Source organism: Actinia tenebrosa, unplaced genomic scaffold, assembly GCF_029948245.1.
Source record: "Actinia tenebrosa isolate PJP-AT-01 unplaced genomic scaffold, QUT_ActTen_1.0 PGA_scaffold15__27_contigs__length_11533743, whole genome shotgun sequence".
Taxonomy (NCBI): Eukaryota; Metazoa; Cnidaria; class Anthozoa; order Actiniaria; family Actiniidae; genus Actinia; species Actinia tenebrosa.
The window spans coordinates 3,709,451-3,728,783 of record NW_028292575.1 but is presented as its reverse complement, the minus strand read 5'-3'; the positions used below and the strand labels follow the sequence as shown (position 1 = coordinate 3,728,783).

General features: G+C 37.9%; 1 protein-coding gene across 1 annotated transcript in view; it reads right to left on the bottom strand.

The window, feature by feature from the left end:
* The window catches only part of LOC116292611 (receptor-type tyrosine-protein phosphatase S), a 43,882-nt gene extending 30,484 nt beyond the window's left edge, over nt 1–13,398 (bottom strand). Inside the window, exons 1-7 of the mRNA XM_089030824.1 lie at nt 13,302–13,398; nt 7,902–8,215; nt 6,688–6,829; nt 6,294–6,610; nt 5,384–5,537; nt 2,256–2,569; nt 1,691–1,832 (exon numbers count right to left, since the gene is read on the bottom strand). Coding sequence (XP_088886950.1) covers nt 1,691–1,832; nt 2,256–2,569; nt 5,384–5,537; nt 6,294–6,610; nt 6,688–6,829; nt 7,902–8,215; nt 13,302–13,377 — 1,459 coding nt within the window. The 5' untranslated portion in view covers nt 13,378–13,398. The remainder of the gene's footprint in view (nt 1–1,690; nt 1,833–2,255; nt 2,570–5,383; nt 5,538–6,293; nt 6,611–6,687; nt 6,830–7,901; nt 8,216–13,301) is intronic.
* Nucleotides 13,399–19,333: the final 5,935 nt, after the last annotated feature.

The following is a 19,333-nucleotide window of genomic DNA, read 5'->3' as shown; positions in this document are numbered from 1 at the left end:
ATCAAGCTGGATTTTTTTATTCAATGAGGATATGTTCTTTACAGTAACCATGTACAGTTATAGTGTTTATAGCATTATTGTGTACAGACTGTGTTATAAATATATTTTTGAAAAGATTGATTCTTTTTTTTTTTTTTTTTTTTTTTTTCGTTTTTAAAAATAAGAACCTGTTTTAGGATTTTAGCCTAAAATGGTTCTTATGTGAAGTGAGCTTAAAAATGAAATTTTAGCCTAACAGGTTCTTAAATTTTAGGTTCTTATACGCGGGTTTTTACTGTATAGAGCTGGTGATGTAATCCAATTTTCACGTCAGCATATCTATTTAATCCCTTATTCTTTATTCCCTTATACTGAAGTCATGCTTAACCGCGTAACAGTACATACATATGTGAAGTTATCACCTTATAATTTTCACTCGTGTTACGCCACAAAATGTAATTACTCTCACAAAATGTAATAACAACGCAAAATGTAATAACTTTTGACGCAAAATGTAATAACTTTTGACGCAAAATGTAATAACTTCAATAGCGCATTTTAAAATCAATGTTTACTGAATGGACGTAAACGACACAGTAGAACCGAACAGAACAGAATAGAGAATCGTCTGGGGAAAAAAACTGGTTAGACTACATTCAAATTACGAGATATTAAACGAATGCCCGCGAATTTTTGCTAAGATTAAATGCTAATTTTTATATATTTTTTTATTGCTAGTTGATGAACATTCTGACTAATTAATTCATGTTATTTTGCTACGTTTATTACCATAATGTGGTAAATTTTTTTAAGTGTTATTTACTCAATAAAATGATTAAATAGTTGACAATTTTGCATAATAAACTAGCCCTTATCCATGAGACATAGGCCTTTTCTGAGATACACCGGAAGTGTGCGAACGCAAAGCATTATGGTCTAGATTCGGTACAAATACGATCAACATACCTTCTTGAAGAGAACGTATAGGGAAAACACGAATGAAAATATGCCTCGCTGTTTGTTTGTACCGAATCTAGACCATAATGCTTTGCGTTCGTACATTTCCGATTTATCTCAGAAAAGGCCTATGTCGGGATTCAATAGCATAGTTTTAACATACTCAATTATTAAAATAATTGAAGTATGTTGATCCTGAGTTGGCTTGATATTGGTTATATTTATAAAGAGTTGCTGATTTTTCCCTCAAATATACTACTGTTGGAGTGAGTGGACTTGCTTTGTAAAAATCCACACGTTGAAATCGCGTATTCAACATGAATATTTATCTTAACGGTTCATGCGAAATTCAAGTTAAAGTCACCTGGTATGGTTCATATACCGAGCAAATATTGATTTTCTGCATATTTAAACGACGCCGCATTGAAGATATGTACGGGCTCAATGCTAAAAAGTTTTGAGTTTCGTCATGCAGGCCTGGTTACAAAACAAACACCTAGATGGGTTTCAAGACGTACACCTATGTTGTAGGACTAGGAACAGTTTTTGGCACGACAAGAGATTTCAGATTTCATTTCCCAGATTAGAAAATTAGTGAAAGCACTCTATATATTAGTCAAAAGTCATCAAAATTAATGTAATTAGGTACAAAAAATAAAATATAGTTGACGTAATTTGAGTGCACGCTTAACCTCTCAAATTCAAATAATTCGGGAGAAATTACATTACTCTCTTAGAGTAGGAAAAAACTAACCTGATGAGATCCCATAAACCTCAGCTCTCATTGTTGGATGGCTTCTGTAGTCTATAGGGTAGAATCGTATAAATTTTGCCCTAACTGGATTTTTGAGTTTGTTTGTTACAACTGTAGAACGATCTGTGTTTCCAGTAAATTCCTGCAAGTAATAAACGAACTCCCTTTTAATGCATTTTTAATAATTGTTTTAGTATTTTTAACACAAATATTACTTCATATTCTCTTGATTCTCCTACAGGTGAACTTATGGTACATATGCACACGCTTGTTTGTTAATGGTGCCGCTTGCAGAGATAAATAAAATTTGGAGGGAAAAAAAACGTTTTCTGCATTATTTATTTAATTTACTCGTGTTAAAAAATATATACTAAAACAATTATTCACACTAGGCTCAGTGAATATCGGGGAATATTTACCTCGCCGTTCGAACACTCGCGTCTGGGCAAATGTTTCCCTAATATTTACTTCGCCTTCGGCGAAAAATTGTAAATTAATACGTTAATTCTTTTCCACATCAATCTGCCTAAGGGCATCCTTATCTTGTACATTGTTACGCATTTACCTTGTCCCCATTATTTTCCTGGTAATGATTCCAATTCACATTATCCAAGGACACTTGTATCTTATATTTTCTTACAAACTCGTCTGTCAGATCAGCCCCAGCACCTTGTGTAGCTACTGCACACACAAACACCACAGAACCGAGGTCTATCTGTAACCATGCACCAGACGTTGTTCGTGGTCCCCAGGCTTTACTGGATGTTGATAGTCTTGCAAAGTGTGGCTTATAACGGAGATCATAATATGAACTGGCAGAAAACCTGTGATCTGGTATGATACTAGAGTATGATAAACCAACGAACATGGATGTGCAGCCTGTGAAAGAAAACGTCCAACATTAAATAAGGTATCCTTACTTTATTATGTGCTATAGACATCAAATAACAGATACTGATACAGTAAATTTTACTGTAGGGAACATAAACAGATGTACCACTCGAATCAAAAATCAGCATTGTCATTCTTCATAAAGTAGTTCTATGTAAAAGTACGACTACTTCATATTGATTTACTGTATCATCTTAAAAACTCGTCTTGGAATTGATCAGTACTGGTCAGGGCCTTGTGTGGCTGGCTACAAAACACACCAACACCAAAGAACCAAGGTCCATCCAAGGTCAGCCATTCCCCCGACCAAGTTTCGTAAACCACTACCTTTGATCTACCTTTGGCTAGTAAAATGTGTTTTACCTCCTCTCAGCTTAAACCGATTTTCAATTTATGTAAAGATTTTAGCAGCTTTTCCTCAAAACAGCATATATTACTAGTATTACTAGTAATAGTTCATGACGTGAGTTTCATTGAGAAAAAAAGTTGCGCACTTGATTTTTTTTTTTTTTTTTTTTTTTTTTTTTTTGGCGTAGCGAGGGTCAGATCTATGTGTGAATACCACTCAATTCTAAATATCATCTGACCGCTTTCAAAAAATAGTTAAACCATTATCTTATACCGAATCAAGTCTCAAACATCTCTCTATCAATTTATAAACATATAGTTTTCATACCTTTTTCCTATTCTGTATGCGTTGGTTGTTTTTGGACCGGTTTGATTCAACTGAAAATTTGCATACTTTTGAGATCGCCGCTAGGCCAACTGTTTTTCCCGGATTTCTCAGACTTTTAGCGGTTTTTCGAAAAACTAACTACACCACGTTTATTTACTCGGTAATACCTTCAAGCAAACCAAAAATGAGCAAAATCGAAATTTTGACCGTGACCGGCCGATGCTCGATATTAGTGGACCTTCGCTCTTAAATCTTGTTTCACCACCGCGCGAGGGTGTTGGAAATTTTCTCACCAGAATTCAAACCACTGGCTTATCTAAATGTCCGCCAAAACGCCATATTTAAAGGCTACAAAGGTCAGGTGACGGTTGTACGAATGAATAGCGCTATCTATGATATCGTGTCTATTCTAATCAACATAATATATGCAATATACACTCGACCTAGTTTCCCACATACGGGATATTGTGTTGTGTTGATTCTGAGAAATTAAAATAGCGGATACTTTAGAGTAACTTCTTACAGTAGATAAATTACAGGTCACAACACTATCCGACGAATAAATCCTGCAGTGGATAAATTTATTGGATAACAGCCGTCGACTTATCCACTGGATAAGGATTTATCCGCCGGCTATCCAGGCTTCGTACAACCGGACCCAGCTCTAGTATAGACTTGCCCCAGTCGATCTCTTTTAAAAATAAACAAATAAAAATAAATGAATTTAACAATGGCATTTCCACACAATGGCTCTTCATCCACTGAATTCATTGGAATTCAAATGTTTAAAATGTTCATATTGATTTTATGAGGAAATTCCGAAAAACAAACATTTGTATGGGGCTCCGTCCAAAATTTCAAAAAAAAAAACAAACATAAAGGCACCTTATAGTCGATGGTCGTCACGAAACTTTCTGAAATATCTAAAAATAATACGAATGTCATCGTTCTTGTCTCTCTTACTGGATAACAGCATTGACTTATGTACTGGATAAGGAATTATCCGTCGGATAGCGCTATTCACTCTTCGTAAAACCGGGCCCAGGTGATCTGACTAGGTGCGCAAAGCATGATTTCCGGGATCGAAAAAAAAAACAATCCCATAAACCACCGCACGCTCAATTTACTTAAGTTTCCTGGCGACGATCTTGAAAAGATAAATATATGCAACTTTCTCGCAAATAAACCTTTTCTTGTTGAAAAACAATAGACTCTCAATAAGATTAAGGTGAGGTGGCTGACTAATTTTCAACACGATGAGCGCGCGCTCAAAAACCGCTGTATAATCTTTACAATTTTATTGAAGAGCCATACACGTTTTAAACTTCAAGAGGGAAAAACCCACGGGATTTTTTATTCTAATTTCCCGAATAACAGGCAACATCTCATTTTTCTTCCTTAGTTGTGTGTTGTTGCTGTTGTTTTTTTGTTTTTTGTTTTTTTGTTTTTTGTTGTTTTTTTTTTTTTTTTTTTTTTGTGCAGAGCTTGATTTTCTCTATTTTTCTTCAAAAATTGTACAAACGCATGTCATTCCGGAATGATTATCTCAAAAACAAGCTCGAGAAACCCCATTTTTCTTTGCAAGCATCAAATTCAGGTTAAAAAAGTTCCAATTTTCTGTTTATCATTTACCAAAGTAGTCAGACACCTTAAGTTTTAAAGCAAAAACTTGCCAAGGACCCAAGAGCAGCGGAAAATGTGGACCCTTTAGTCAAATCCTATCAAGAACGTTTTTTGCCAGCTCCTTCTAGATCGATAAAGGGTTCATTTTCAATATGATCGGTGAACCATAACCTGAACGATAGAGTTAAATCTCTAGTCTATTTTGGAATAAAATATTATTTAAACAGAAACATTTTAAAGCCTTAAAATCTCGGTGAACGAGATTTCTTTTTGCAATGTCCGCCATTTTTTTTACCCCTGCACATCAAGGATTTGACGCAAGAAGACGCATGGGATTGATTCTTTTGCCGAAAACACGATTCGCATTTGAATGGCTAATCGCGTTTTCCCTGTGATCACCTGGAACAATTAGCCGAATAGCCTATTGTCCTTCCAAAGTGAAGAGAAGAAAAGTTAAAGAATGGATAGGAAATAGCTTTATTTTAATGGAAAGATAATAATACCTCCATCGTGTCTTATTCCATAGAGTTCTGTTCTCATGCAGTTTGTACTCCCATAATGACTTGTGGGTGCAACACGTATGTACTGACTAACAGTACCATCATACAAAAGATTCTTGACTGCAGTATTGGAGGAATCGAAGTTACCAACAAAGGACTATTAAAAAAGGAGATAAAAAGGAATAAAAGTTACTACCTATTCAAAGGTTAACGTGCTCCAATTAACGTGTAAAACTTGATCTTTAAAGTAAACGCATGCGCAACGTGATCTACTATCTTGAACTGAACCATCCTTAGAACAAACGTTTTTTTTTTGTGTGTGTGTGCAGGCTTCAAAGTTTTCACGCATGCGTGTCGAAAAATGGCCTACGTAACGTATATCCAGCACAAACAAACTTGTACAGGAAGCGTAAGCGCAATCCCATGGGTATAAGGTCCTTGCTACTAAAATAACTAATCATCTTGTGTGATGAAAAAACAAGTTTGATGTCAATAGTTTTACATTTTTTTACACCCTACTGTACTATAGAAAAAAATTAAAATTATCTTGAGGTGATTCCCTTGAAATAGAAGAAGAAATGTCATTTCCAACAAACTTTGCTTAGTCGTTCATTTCGCCATGGACGTTTTAAAAATGCAATAAAAAATGGGGGTCACCATTATCGTTTTCATGCTATATGGCCTCAAATATGACAAAATACGGCCTTGATGACAAATATGGCTGTAACCGGAAGTCAAATAAAAATAACACCATTCCTTGCCAAATCACATGTTTTAAGCAATCTACAAAAAGTAATCTTAATTATATTACCTAAGTTAAGCATTTTAAAATCACATAAAAATAAATAAAATCAGGAGTGTATAGTCATATGGTTATTTCTAGAAAGGAAGCACATTTTTTTAGCTTGCTTACCTTCACTTGGCTGTTTTCCGTGTATTTGGTAAAAGCAGTTCCATCATTTGATGTCAGCATGTTGTAAGACTGTACCCACTGATCGCTCATGTGGTCACCCTGTGTTGCTATACCACAAATGATGTAAGGCGATCCTAAGTTAATCTGTAGATATGGAGAAGAGTCATTTGCAGCAGCACACCACGATGACCCTGCTGTGTAGTTTAGTCTTGCCTTGGATGGTGACGTGGTACTGTTGTAAGCTGTTGATGACGTCATATCACTGTCTGGTATCTTACCACTACCAATACCAACTGGTAGAGAGCTGCACGACGAACCTGTAATAATATTATCATTAATAATTAAATTATTGAAAATCAGATGAAGCAAGTATAATTTTTTTACCCAGACTAACCTCTGCGAACGCCATAGGCTTCAACACGAAGTACCTTATAAATGTTATACGTTGTGGGTATAAACCTAATGTATCTGACCAGAACTGGATACTGTAGGACATTCTTGACAACAGTATTCCTATCTGTATTACCAGGAAACAACTAGAAGAAAAATAGCAACATCTAAGACATTCTGGACAACAGTATTACTCTCTGTATTACCAGTAAACAACTAGAAGAAAAATAGCAACATTTACCGAACTGACAAATAAATTTTAGTATATTATATTTATATCTATATAGTCATATTTTATTCCGATAATACGTTACATTATATTCAGATAGTCATAAATTATAATTATTTATAATATAACTAGATTATTACGCCCGCTCTGATTGGCCAAAAACCAATGAACTATTTCCCCATGGGCTGCACGGTCGCGCACGCTGATCTCAACGGACGCTCGCCTTTTTTCTCTAAATTTTCAAACCCGATGGCGTCAATAGCGCGCGCACGAGCGAGATGGGTGATATAACGCACGCTCTGATTGGCTGAAATGCCTATGAACTATTTGCCCATGGGTCGCACGGTAGATTTTTGGTCATATTATAAATTAGTTAGACGACAAAAAAGCGCTCGCCCATGGCGATATAGACGCACTTGAGAAAATATAAAGAACGATTAACAAGCGAAAGAGTGGCACGAGGCGAAGCCGATATTTTCTCTCGTGCGTCTATATCGCCATGGGCGCGCGCTTTTATGTCGTCTAACTGATAAATATATATAGTCATATAGTGTTTTTATTTTATTTCATTTTTTTTTCTTTCTTTATTTTATTTTATTAATTTATTATTATTATTATTATTATTTAATTTATTCAATTATTTATTTAATCATTTATTTATCTATTTTTCTTTTTCTTTTTTTTTTTTTGTCTCCGCGATTAGTAGGGCACTTGTGCCCGGCTAGAAGATATAGAGACATTAATAAAGTTATTATCATTATTATTATTATTATTATATTATTATTATTATTATTATTATTATTATTATTATTATTATTATTATTATTATTATTATTATCTAAGACATTCTTGACAACAGTATTACTATCTGTATTACCAGGAAACAACTGGAGGAAAAATCCAACATCTTAGAAGTTATTTGCCACCGTTTCATTAATACACATGGAGCAAATAATCAGTATCTAAGACATTGAGCATGATTTGTATACCTTGTCTGTCTGTCCACTTTTGTATGTGGTCCACGTGCTGTTATCCACAGATGTTGATATCTTGTATTGCGTAGTTCTCTCGTTACAGTCATTACATCCTTGTGTAGCCACAGCACAGATAGCAAACAAATGGCCCAAGTCTATCTGTAGATAGTCATCAGGGTCGGTTGTCGTCTTTGGGCCCCATCCTTTGGCTGCTCCATTCAGACGTGCATTCTTCGGAGCATATCTAGAGTCAAACTGTGAAGATGCTGTAAATCTGTTATCTGGGATAATATTACGGTCTGCTATACCAACAGCACTGTCCTGACAACCTGTATTCACACAAAGAAATAATTTGGTCAGTTTTGAGAGATCCCGTGAGTACGATGTTTAACGTGTATAGGCAACCTGCTTTCAAAGATAATACCAGGAACGGTAACTATGGCCACATCCAAACTAATGCATTTTGTAAACGCTCCTTTCGCCTCACACTGGAAAGCTTCGCGTCGACCTTCGCGTTTTCATAGCGCTTTCGTCCGTCCACACTTTAGGGTGGCTTCCAGCTACAAATTGCGAATAAATTGAGCTATTATTCCTTACTCCTTCGTATCGCTTCAAAAAAACCTCGGGTATTTCTGACTTTATAGCACACTGTAGTAGCTCAAACATTTAGGCTCTTAAAGTTGTATTCGAAATTATATTTTTTACCGCATTTGCCGTTACCGGCCTATTTTCTAACAGTGGTTTTTCACAATATTGTCAACCAGCTTAAATTTAAAATTGATGGATTTTCATGAAACTTTAAATTCTCAATTAGTAGAAGGCGATAAACATCTGTCTCCCGAGTTTGAGGGAAAATGTATATCGAGCGTATTTTTTATTTTTCGGCCTATTTTGCCGCACAACTACTTCCGCTCGGTGGATTTTCTAATTCAGACATATCCGAGTGTTTTTGACACAGATACTAGCGAGTTAAAAATAAGCGCTGAATTCACAGGCAATAATGTTGGAGTCACCTTAAGACGATCAAAACCGCAGATACGATCGGAAATCATGAAAAATCGTCATTTACACATGCGAAAAACAGACGTGCTCGTTTGAGTGACGTAAAGCCTGGATCATACATATGATCGCAGACGATCGCAGATGATCGCAGACGATCGCGCTCTATCGCTCGATCGAAGAATCCTCTCAACCGAGGATCTGAAATCGAACGTTTACATATGATCGCAGCCGATCGCCGGCGGTCTGTTGACACCTGAGTGCGAATTATCACTCATCTGTAAAACAAAGTACCATGCAGATTCAACATGGACGACGGAGACGAATTAGTTGTGATCGGTGTCAATATTCTACTCTTGTTAACCTTACTTAACCAAAGGATCGCTGGCAAATCAAAAAAGAAACGTTCAACTTTATGATCGTGAATACTTCTTTAGGTGATTCATCATATGAAGAACAGGACGTGCAATCTTAAAATATACCCCTAAACGAAACTGTTGTTTACTTGTCTATATGGCTTACAAACGTAAATTAGTATATATAATCGTGTGTTGATACTTTTGAACCAGTTATATCTGAATAAAAATCTAAAAAGAAGTGATTTTTCGCTTGTGAAAATCAAAAATATACACGTGTTTTATGGAAAACTGAGCATTGTGGGACACATTCCAATCTCACGATCGCAGAATTCTGTTCACATATAATCGCAAACGGTCGCAAATGATCGCAAACGATCGCAACCGATCGCAGGAATAGAACCCGATTCTATTCCTACGATCGCGATATCGCACATACAACACAACACGATCGCAGAGCTGTTCACATATAATCGCACTCGATCGCCAGCGATCGATTGCGACCGTCTGCGATCGTCTGCGATCATATGTGAACCAGGCTTTAGCGTTTTCGAAAGCCACCGGGTTTTTTTCCCTGTACACATGGGCCCGGTTGTAAGAAGGCTTAATAGCACAATCCGACGGATAAATCCTATTCCAGTGCATAAGTCGATTCTGTTATCCAATAAATTTATCAGTGGATAAGATTTATCCGTCAGATAGCACTATCCACCCTTCGCACAACCGGGCCCTGTATCCCTGAATTTTAAAAGTAAGGTAAGTTAAATAGAGGTAATTTACCAGCCAGGACAAACAAACTGTACGTACCTGAGGACCAAAGGTCGAGTTTATAGTAAGGCCGTTTTATTTTTAAGAATTTGAAAGGGAATCGTATGGGGCCGAGTAAAATCAAGGAATATTTTCACGAGTGTTTTCAAAGTTTTGAAATTGCCCGAGTCTCGAAGCGACGGTGGTCTTTCCGAGACCCATTTACGGAAAACATTAATCAAGATACCTGTGCTCTTTCTAGTGTTCTCATTTTCGCTTGGACTTTTTAGTTTTCTTGTGGTTTCTTCGTCTGTCAATGCAAAACGGGAAGCCATTTTCGCTTGCAAAAAAAGGTTTACAGTTTGCAAGCGTTGCTAGTCAACTGAACTACCAATCATGCTCTAGTAATTCGGCCCTGCGAATTACGGAAAAAAGCCCTTTTTCATTAGCCAATCACAATCGAGTAATTTTGCCATGCATGTGATAAGAAAGGGAATGGATATAGTATATCTACATCGTAGATCGTTCAGTAAAATTTACAAAAACATTAAAAAGACAAATTACATGGTTTCACAAAACTTTAGCCGCTTTAATTTCCAAGTTTAACAGTTCCCAAGTTCTCCAAGTTGGTGCCGAACTTACGAACCTTTTGTGAAATTGGTTCAATCAACCGTGACTTTTCTAATGTCTAGAATTCAAATATTTACTGTTATTGCTTCTTTAAACCATAACGTTTCGAAAATTGTATCCCAGACAACGTACAGAGTCATATTCGTTTTGTCGCAATAAAATTTACTTTGAAAATTGGATTTGAATGGTAGATTTGATGAGTTTTAGAAGCTACTGTATTATCAGTTTGAAAGATCGCCGACAACCGTCGGAACTTCATAGTCAAATTGATTATAAGGTTGTGAACTTGCGAACGAAGTTTTATGAAATCATAGTTAAGAATAAAATCAACTGTAATGGGAGGGAGATGACCGACACCGCGGAACACCCTAGTAATGTATTCACATATCTTGCAGATTTTAAATGTATTTATGCTACTGCACCTCACTTCTTCTGCACCCTCGTAACACCTAAAAAAATGCCTGATTCGGTCTTAAAATTACTTCCCAAAGCTTCTGTAATCAAGTAGGTACTACCCTTCCCCCTCCCCCCCCTACCCCCACCCCCCACCCCACCCCCCTCTCCAATAGCTTACAAATAAAGATAGTTATTGTACATTGTACTCAGTATCTGAATTCTCATTGGTCGAGAACCAGTACTACAGACAATATTCTAACTATCAGCATGCACCAGCAATTTTTCAGCAGTTGATAGCTATCTGTAGGCAGTTATCTGCAAAAACAAACCTGCAAAGGTCAGGGGATGGTGGCTATCTGTAGACTGTTGTTGTTTTTCTTTCAAAAGACCTTTGATCTATTATTTTGAAACTTCTTTTAAAATAAAGTTCATTATAAATTTTCTATCTTTGTATTATCAGTTATGTTTTTGAACAATGTATAATAAAACAGTTATTGAATTTGGTTTTGATTACATTCAGGATTATCAATGGCAAGTGTTATATATAACACTTACTTCATCATTGATAATTCTGGATATAATCAAAACCAAATTTAATAATTGTTTATGGTTAGTTGTGATTGTGTTATTCATTAGTTGAAGGAATAAGTCTCATGATACCAGTCTTTAGTGAAGTGCGAACACTTCCCTCTTGGTTGAGAGGAGTGATGTCTTGGTGCAAAATATTGAATGCTATCCTCCATGCTCAGTCATCCTTGCAAATTAGCAAGTAAAGCTTGCCATTTAGCAAGGAAAAGCACTTACAACCTAGGCTAAGTATTTGTTAATTTCCATATCGCTGGATTTTTAATGATTACAGAAATGCATGAGCTAGTGGAGCTAAGTGGACTAATTATCTCCCCCCTCCCCCTACCCCACCCCCACTTTTTTTGAGAAATAATAATAATAATAATCTTTATTATATAATTACCAATGAAATATCTATTTTTCTCTATTTAGAAAAATTGATATCTTCACACGTGAAAATAACATGTTATTTTCATGTGTGAAAATAACACCATTGCGATGGCTATTCAAAAATACACGAAAAGAATTGCCTGAAAAAGCCAAAACATACTTCATTGATAATTATATAATAAACAGAATATTACATGGGCGCTTGGAGATACGAATTTTATCTTCTCGTGTTGAAAATCTCTCACTCGTTCGCTGCGCTCACTTGTGAGAGATCTTTTCAACACTCAAAGATAAATTTCGTATCTCCGCGCGCCCATGTAATATCCTCTATTTATCGCACATATAATTAAATATGCTTCAGGAAAACTCTCTCACATTGGTGGTTTTCAGTTGGTGATGACAGATCTTTTGACAAATACGTCCAACATGAAGGCTATAAAAACCAAGAATACAACCAATTTTTTTTGATTACAAGTTAACTTCATGTTCATTTAGTAAACTTACAACTTTTCAAAAAAATAATTGAACTAAGCTGTTGCAAAAAAGCATTAACAGTGAGCCTGGGATGCCTGTGGTAAAAGTTCCACAAGTTCCACCGGAAATGGCATCATTGATCTAAGCAGATTTACCCACCCCTCCCCTCCTCTAAGAAAAGTGTAATTTGTTTGAGTCCATATAGTTTATATAAATATGAAATCTGTAATATCTACTACTGGTATTGTACGTTTACTAGTCGAAGAGTAGTTAATATATGACCGTAATATTTAACTGATATTATGGTATACCAGTGTCAAGCTGTGTAAAGTTGCCAAGTTAAAATTGCTGAGTTACAACTGGAACTATCGTTACAATATTCTTTAGAAAAACAATAATATTTCCAAACAAAACTGAAATTCTTCAGTGGTAAATGTAACTTAATCCTATAACTTGATACCAGATCAAGAAGTTCAAGAACTAGGGAGACACAGTGATTTAAGTCCGTCTCAAATTCCTTTTTGACTGTTCCTAATCTTCGTGACGTTGGAAATATCTTTATACGACTTTGGAGCTTCAGTTCGTATACATATTTAACTAAACTTGGCAATTTTATCGAATAAAATGAATTAGAAATGCACTAGGATGCATATAATGATAGCGGGAAGACTGCTTGAAAAGATATCAGGACTGTGAGGATCGATTTGATTGTATCAAGAGTAGAGAACTGACCGTGAATTTATACCTAAGGCAATATTGAAAGTAATTGTGGTTTTTCGGCATTGTTAAGTGTTAAAGTAGTTTACGAAGAACAAAAAGCTATTGAAATAACAATAGAAAACAGTTGATATCTTACCTTGAGTTCGATGAAGTAGAAAAATAGCAAATATGACGCGGAAGTATACGTATCGACCATCGCTGCCAACCTCCATCGCTGCGAACTCCAAGGCGTTCTCTTCGCAACGACGTCAAACATCCGTTTATAAATAGACCTTGTCATGTCAGCCGCTTAATGCTACTTCCGGTCTGATCCTGAATGTTAACCGGGAGGGGGTATGAGGAAATACTTCTGTTAAGTAATTTCAATCTCTATTTTGACGAGTAAACTTTAAGCTGAAGATTTTAATGCTCATTTAGGAAGATGTAAACACAAAGCCTTTTAACGGGATATCTTGAAATAACGTTTTCTAGCAAGCCTGAGCACATTGTGTGAGCAAAGTTTATCAATCAGTGTGAAAGCGCTCAGACCGTCTTGAAGTTCTCAATTAAACTGTATTTAATTTATTTACATTTTTACTGTCTGTAAAGATGAAAATGCGATTCAATTTAAGGGTGAAATATTTTATAAAGCCGTCTGAATTGAAGTTATATGATTTTATGCATTTCTAATTGAGATATTGTGTTCTCACCGAGTAATGAAAGCCGGTTTTTACAACAACGAAAAATTCATGTCATATGTAAATTATATGAATGTATACTGACAAACTTGCATTGTTCAAGCCTAGCGGTAGATTAATAATAAAAGTCAGGGAAAATCCTCATGGTCGTAACCAGGGGGGAACACAGGGTGCACGTGCACTCCCCCCTCCCCCCCCCCCCCCCCCCCCCCTCCCCCATAAAAGCTTACGGTCCACTCATCTATCTCCATTTGTTGATATTGCATGATTTTTTTTTTTTTTTTTTTTTTTTTTTTTTTTTTGATTAAATCAAGAGCACAAAACTATCATTTATTTTTGCAAAATCTATCAAACGATAAAGATATTTTTTCAAGTCAAAAGAACGAGAGTAAAGCGTAACAAGTGTAATAAACGGGTTTTTGTAAACCACTATGACTATGTGAAAAACAAGACAGTTGGTAATAAAAAAGGCTACTAAAACCGATCAATGGTCCGATTTTATTTGATGTGCACTCTCCCTTTAAAAGTTCTGGTTACGGCCCTGACCCTTTTTGAGTGGTAAAAACCAGAATTTTAATTTCTTGCCGAAGGTCTGCGCGGGCAACCACATGCAGTCGGTCAAGTGGAAAACCCAAGGAAAGGGGAGGGGAGGGTAAGAATAGCATACTTCTTCGGCCTGTAAAAATTTCATCCTCGGAAGCCAAGGGGTAAAGTTCCGTCGCTTTTCGGCCCTGGGTTTCCGAAGATAGTAAAGTTTACAATAATCTTTTCGTTTTGGTTCAGTAATTCTAGCTTCAGATATTGTATCGATACCCTGAAAACAAATTAATTTGATTGATTGGCCTAAAGACTGTTTCAGGGTATCGATATAATATCTGAAGCTAGAATTACTGAACCAAATATCTAATCAACTTACAGTCTTTTCGTTTTGGTTCAGTAATTCTAGCTTCAGATATTGCATCGATACCCCGGGCCCTGAAACAGTCTTTAGACCAATCAATCAAATTCAAATCAACTTACAGATCGAATTGGAATTCATTGTACAAACTATCTTGCATATGATGCAGAGTCCAGGCAATAAAAGGATTAATTTACCGCTGCTTGTACAGTGCTAGGAAAAAACTCACCAAGTTTGATATTGACTCAAGGCTTTGGGAACAAAGCGACAACTCAGATATTAGCATGTTAGGGGTCAGTGAACCCACTAAAATTCTGGGGAGAGTTATCCTTCACTCCTAAAAACATATCAGAGACGTGTATTCACAATTATAAGCTTTTATTTTCAATTCAAAAGCGATGATGTATGCTTTATCCATCAGTGAGCCACACACAAGTCTCGAAACACAACTGCATGAGTTCTGAAGTCTTTCTCACGATATAACCGAAATATGCAAAAAAGTTGTGGACAAAGTCGTGGCCTCACACAAAAAAGCCTTGCAACACATATTCTGGTTTCTATTCACAATTTCTTATAAGACCTGTCTCGGGTCGTGACAGAACTGAAGATACGATAAGTGATGGGTACCGAATAAAGACTGAACTACCTGGCAAAATTATTACCATATGAATACGGCTTTCCCTTCGAAACAACACAACGAAAGCACCCTTTCCTGTTTTCACTTTCCTCGTAGCGTTTATGGATATTAATTGAATAAATTTCCTTTGGAATGATAATATAGCTTAGCTGTCGCACATGGCTTGAAAAAAAGGTTTTAAAAAACTGTACCAAGCGGATCACAGCTTCATTGTTTTATAAATTTCCAACTATTTTTGTGGAACTCCTTCGCAACAAGCATGCAGTACCACTATGCTATAGATCCATGTCCGTGAGAGTAGTATAGGGGATGGGGGTTCCAGCGCAACGACCACCGGAGGATTACCCGTCTAAAGTGAATTCCTCGATTCATACCGCGATTACCCACATCCCGTGTTTATGTAAAATATGTTAGTCTATATATGGAGTGCGAAGATTGCAAGAGAATTTTTAAGAAAGAAGTGGACTTGAAGAAGCATTTGAAGATGAAGATGAAATGTATGAGCAGCTATGATTGTGGATGTGGTAAAAAGTTTGAGACTAAGGTTAAATTGTTTTGGCATTGTCAGGATTGTGAGTATGACTACGACGATCTGAAAAGGGTCTGGAATTAGGCATAAGATATTTCCTATTATATAGATGGAATCCCAAAGCAATTTCGAAACGGTGTCAATACCCGGTAACGGTGAGATTGATGTTAGACAGTTTTGGCGTCAGTCAGAAAGGAAGGTCAAGAGAACGCTTCGAAAAGGTATAGAAGAATTAGGAGCCCTGAAAGCAAGCATAATGGTAGAAGTAAGTTTATCAAAAGATGAGGCAACGACGACAGCAATGTTGCGATCGAAGTCGTTAGTGATATTAGAGTCCACGAATCTGGATAGGTCACTCAGCGAAGCCTTAGAAGCAATAATGGAGTCGCTGTCTAACTACACGAAAGAAGGATCAGGTTGGACAGTGGAGGAGGTAGAAGGTATGGAGGTTAGCATGGCAAGGTACATGCCGATACGAGGAGGAAGTTACGTACCCCTGCCGGTGTGGGTAGAAAGGAAGAAAGCCATAGTGAACGTAAAGAATGACGACAACCGCTGCTTTATGTGGGCAATACGATCCGCACTGTATCCAGTAGATAAGGATCCCTGTAGGACAAGCAAGTACCCAACAGACGATTTAGAGTGGGACGGTGTGGAGTTCCCAATGCAGCTGACAGACATACCGATATTCGAGCAGGAAAATGACCTAGCCATTAACGTTTACGGAGTCAGAGACCAAACGATAGTACCACTAGTGCTGTCAAAGAGTAAAGGAGAACGAATACACCTCTTCTACCACGGCGGACATTATTCGTGGGTTAAACATGTTAGCAGACTATTTTACAGACACACCAAACACAAAGGTAAGAAATACTTCTGCGATTGCTGCTTATTATCCTTTACCAGCGTTAAAGCTCTAAAGGATCACGACGAAATATGTCGCGGAGTCGAAGAAGTGGCGCAACGGATCCAGATGCCTACAGATAAGAACCTATCCTACTCAGACCATCAAAAGCAGATGCAGGTGCCTTACGTGATATATGCAGACTTTGAAGCGTTGATAACTAAGGAAGAGCAGAAAAGTGGTGCTACGAATAAGGTGGGATTACACGAGATCTGCTCCTTTGGTTACATAGTAGTCAGATCAGACGGTAAGGCTAACCCTCCCGTGATTTACCGAGGCAAGAACGCAGCTAATAAGTTCATAGAAGCATTGCGAGAAGAGGAGGGGGAGATAAGAGAACAATTAAGACGTCCAAAGAAGATGGAATTTACCAAAGAGAACCAGGAGGCTTTTACCAAGGCAAAGAAATGCCACATTTGTCAACATACGCTTCTCCAGTTTGGAAGACGAGCCAAGAAAGCGTGGGATGAAGATGGAAAGTATTTAGGAGAAGCTCATTTTAAATGCGGGAAGTATGCTAAGAAGGGTGAGAAGCCGGGAAAGCCCTCCACGCATTGCATTCACTGCCACAAAGCATTTGTTGAGGATTTCTATGTGGATAAGGTTAGAGATCACTGCCACATCACGGGTAAATACAGAGGTGCGGCTCATTGGAAATGTAATATAAACTTCAAAGTAAATCCAGACATGGAGATTCCGGTGTTCTTTCACAACCTCCGCGGTTACGACTCCCATTTGCTACTACAAGGAACGGACGGCTCCGAAGTAAAGTGCATACCCAACAACAAAGAAAGGTACATGTCCGTAACCGTAGGCAAGCTGAAGTTCTTAGACTCGCAGCAGTTCATGGCGGACTCCTTAGCAAACTTGGTTAAATACAACACGGAGTTCCCCATTTCCAGTCAATACGGCGCGGAAAGGAAAGGAGTCTACCCATACGAATACATGGACTCCTGGGAGCGATTCGAAGAGCCCCTACCACCCAAAGAGAGATTCTACAGCACCCTAAACGAGTCTGGTATAAAGGACGAGGAGTACCAGCATGCGTTAGATGTGTGGGAAAAGTACTCCTGTGAGAATATGGGAGAATACCACGACATCTACCTACGTTCAGACGTAGTGCTGCTCGCAGATGTTTTCCAAAGCTTTCGAAAGATGGCAATGGAATACTACGGGTTGGATCCAGCGAACTTCTACACGGCTCCTGGGCTTAGTTGGAGTGCGCTTCTAAAGAAGACAAACGCGCAACTGGATCTCCTAACGGAATACGACATGTACCGCTTTATGGAAGACGGTATCCGCGGCGGTGTTTGCGGACCCAGCAGACGATACGCAAAAGCGAACAATCCCACGGTGGAGTACGACCCGGAGAAGCCAACCACATACATCTTCTACTTAGACGCAAACAACCTCTACGGTTGGGCAATGTCACAGTACTTACCTGTACGCGACTTCGAATGGGACAACATAAAGCTCATAGAGTTTTACCTAAATGTAGGTAAAGAAGACGACAAAGGTTACGTGCTGGAGGTGGACCTGGAATACCCAGAGCACTTGCACGACGCACACAATGAGTTCCCATTAGCACCAGAAGCAATAGAAATACCATTTAAGCAGCTGAGTCCGCTGCAGAGGGAAATGTGTCCTGGCTACAAACCCTACAGGAAGCTAACGATGAACCTGATGGACAAGCGAAAGTACGTGGTGCATTACCGCAACCTGCAGTTCTATGTGCGCCACGGCTTACGCGTGAAGAAGATTCACCGCGTTTTGAAGTTCACGCAGGAACCATGGATGCGCTCCTACATTGACTTTAACACACAAAAGCGTACGCAGGCAAAGAATGACTTCGAAAAGAACCTGTTTAAACTAATGAACAATAGCGTATTTGGTAAGACAATGGAGAACATCCGCAAGCGCGTAAGCATAAAGATAGCCAGCACCAGAGAGGAAGCAGAAGCATACGTGTCACAGCCTGGATTCGTTAGATACGTAGAAATGTTAAACTTCTACGTGATTCACATGAAGAAAGCGAATCTATTCCTGAATAAACCCGTATACACGGGGTTTACAGTGTTAGACCTATCAAAGCTGCTCATGTATGAGTTTTACTACGACAAGCTAAAACCGAAATACGGTGATAAGTGCCGCCTCTTATACACCGACACCGATTCCTTGATACTAGAGGTGCAGACGGAAGACATTTACGAAGACTGTGTTCCCGACATCGATGAATACGACACCAGTGATTACCCACGCGACCACTTCCTTTACTCCCCTAAAAACAAGAAAGTAATCGGGAAAATGAAGGATGAGATGAAAGGAAAACCCATCGTGGAATACGTGGGCCTGAAACCCAAGATGTACAGCGTGCTAAAGCTGGACGGTGTAGAAAAGAAAGCCAAAGGCGTAAAAAAGTACGTGGTTAAGAAGGACATAACCCACGATTCATACTTAAAGGTCCTGCGTACGCGTAAGGAACAGCGACATAAAATGAACAGCCTGCGCAGCTACGGACATCAA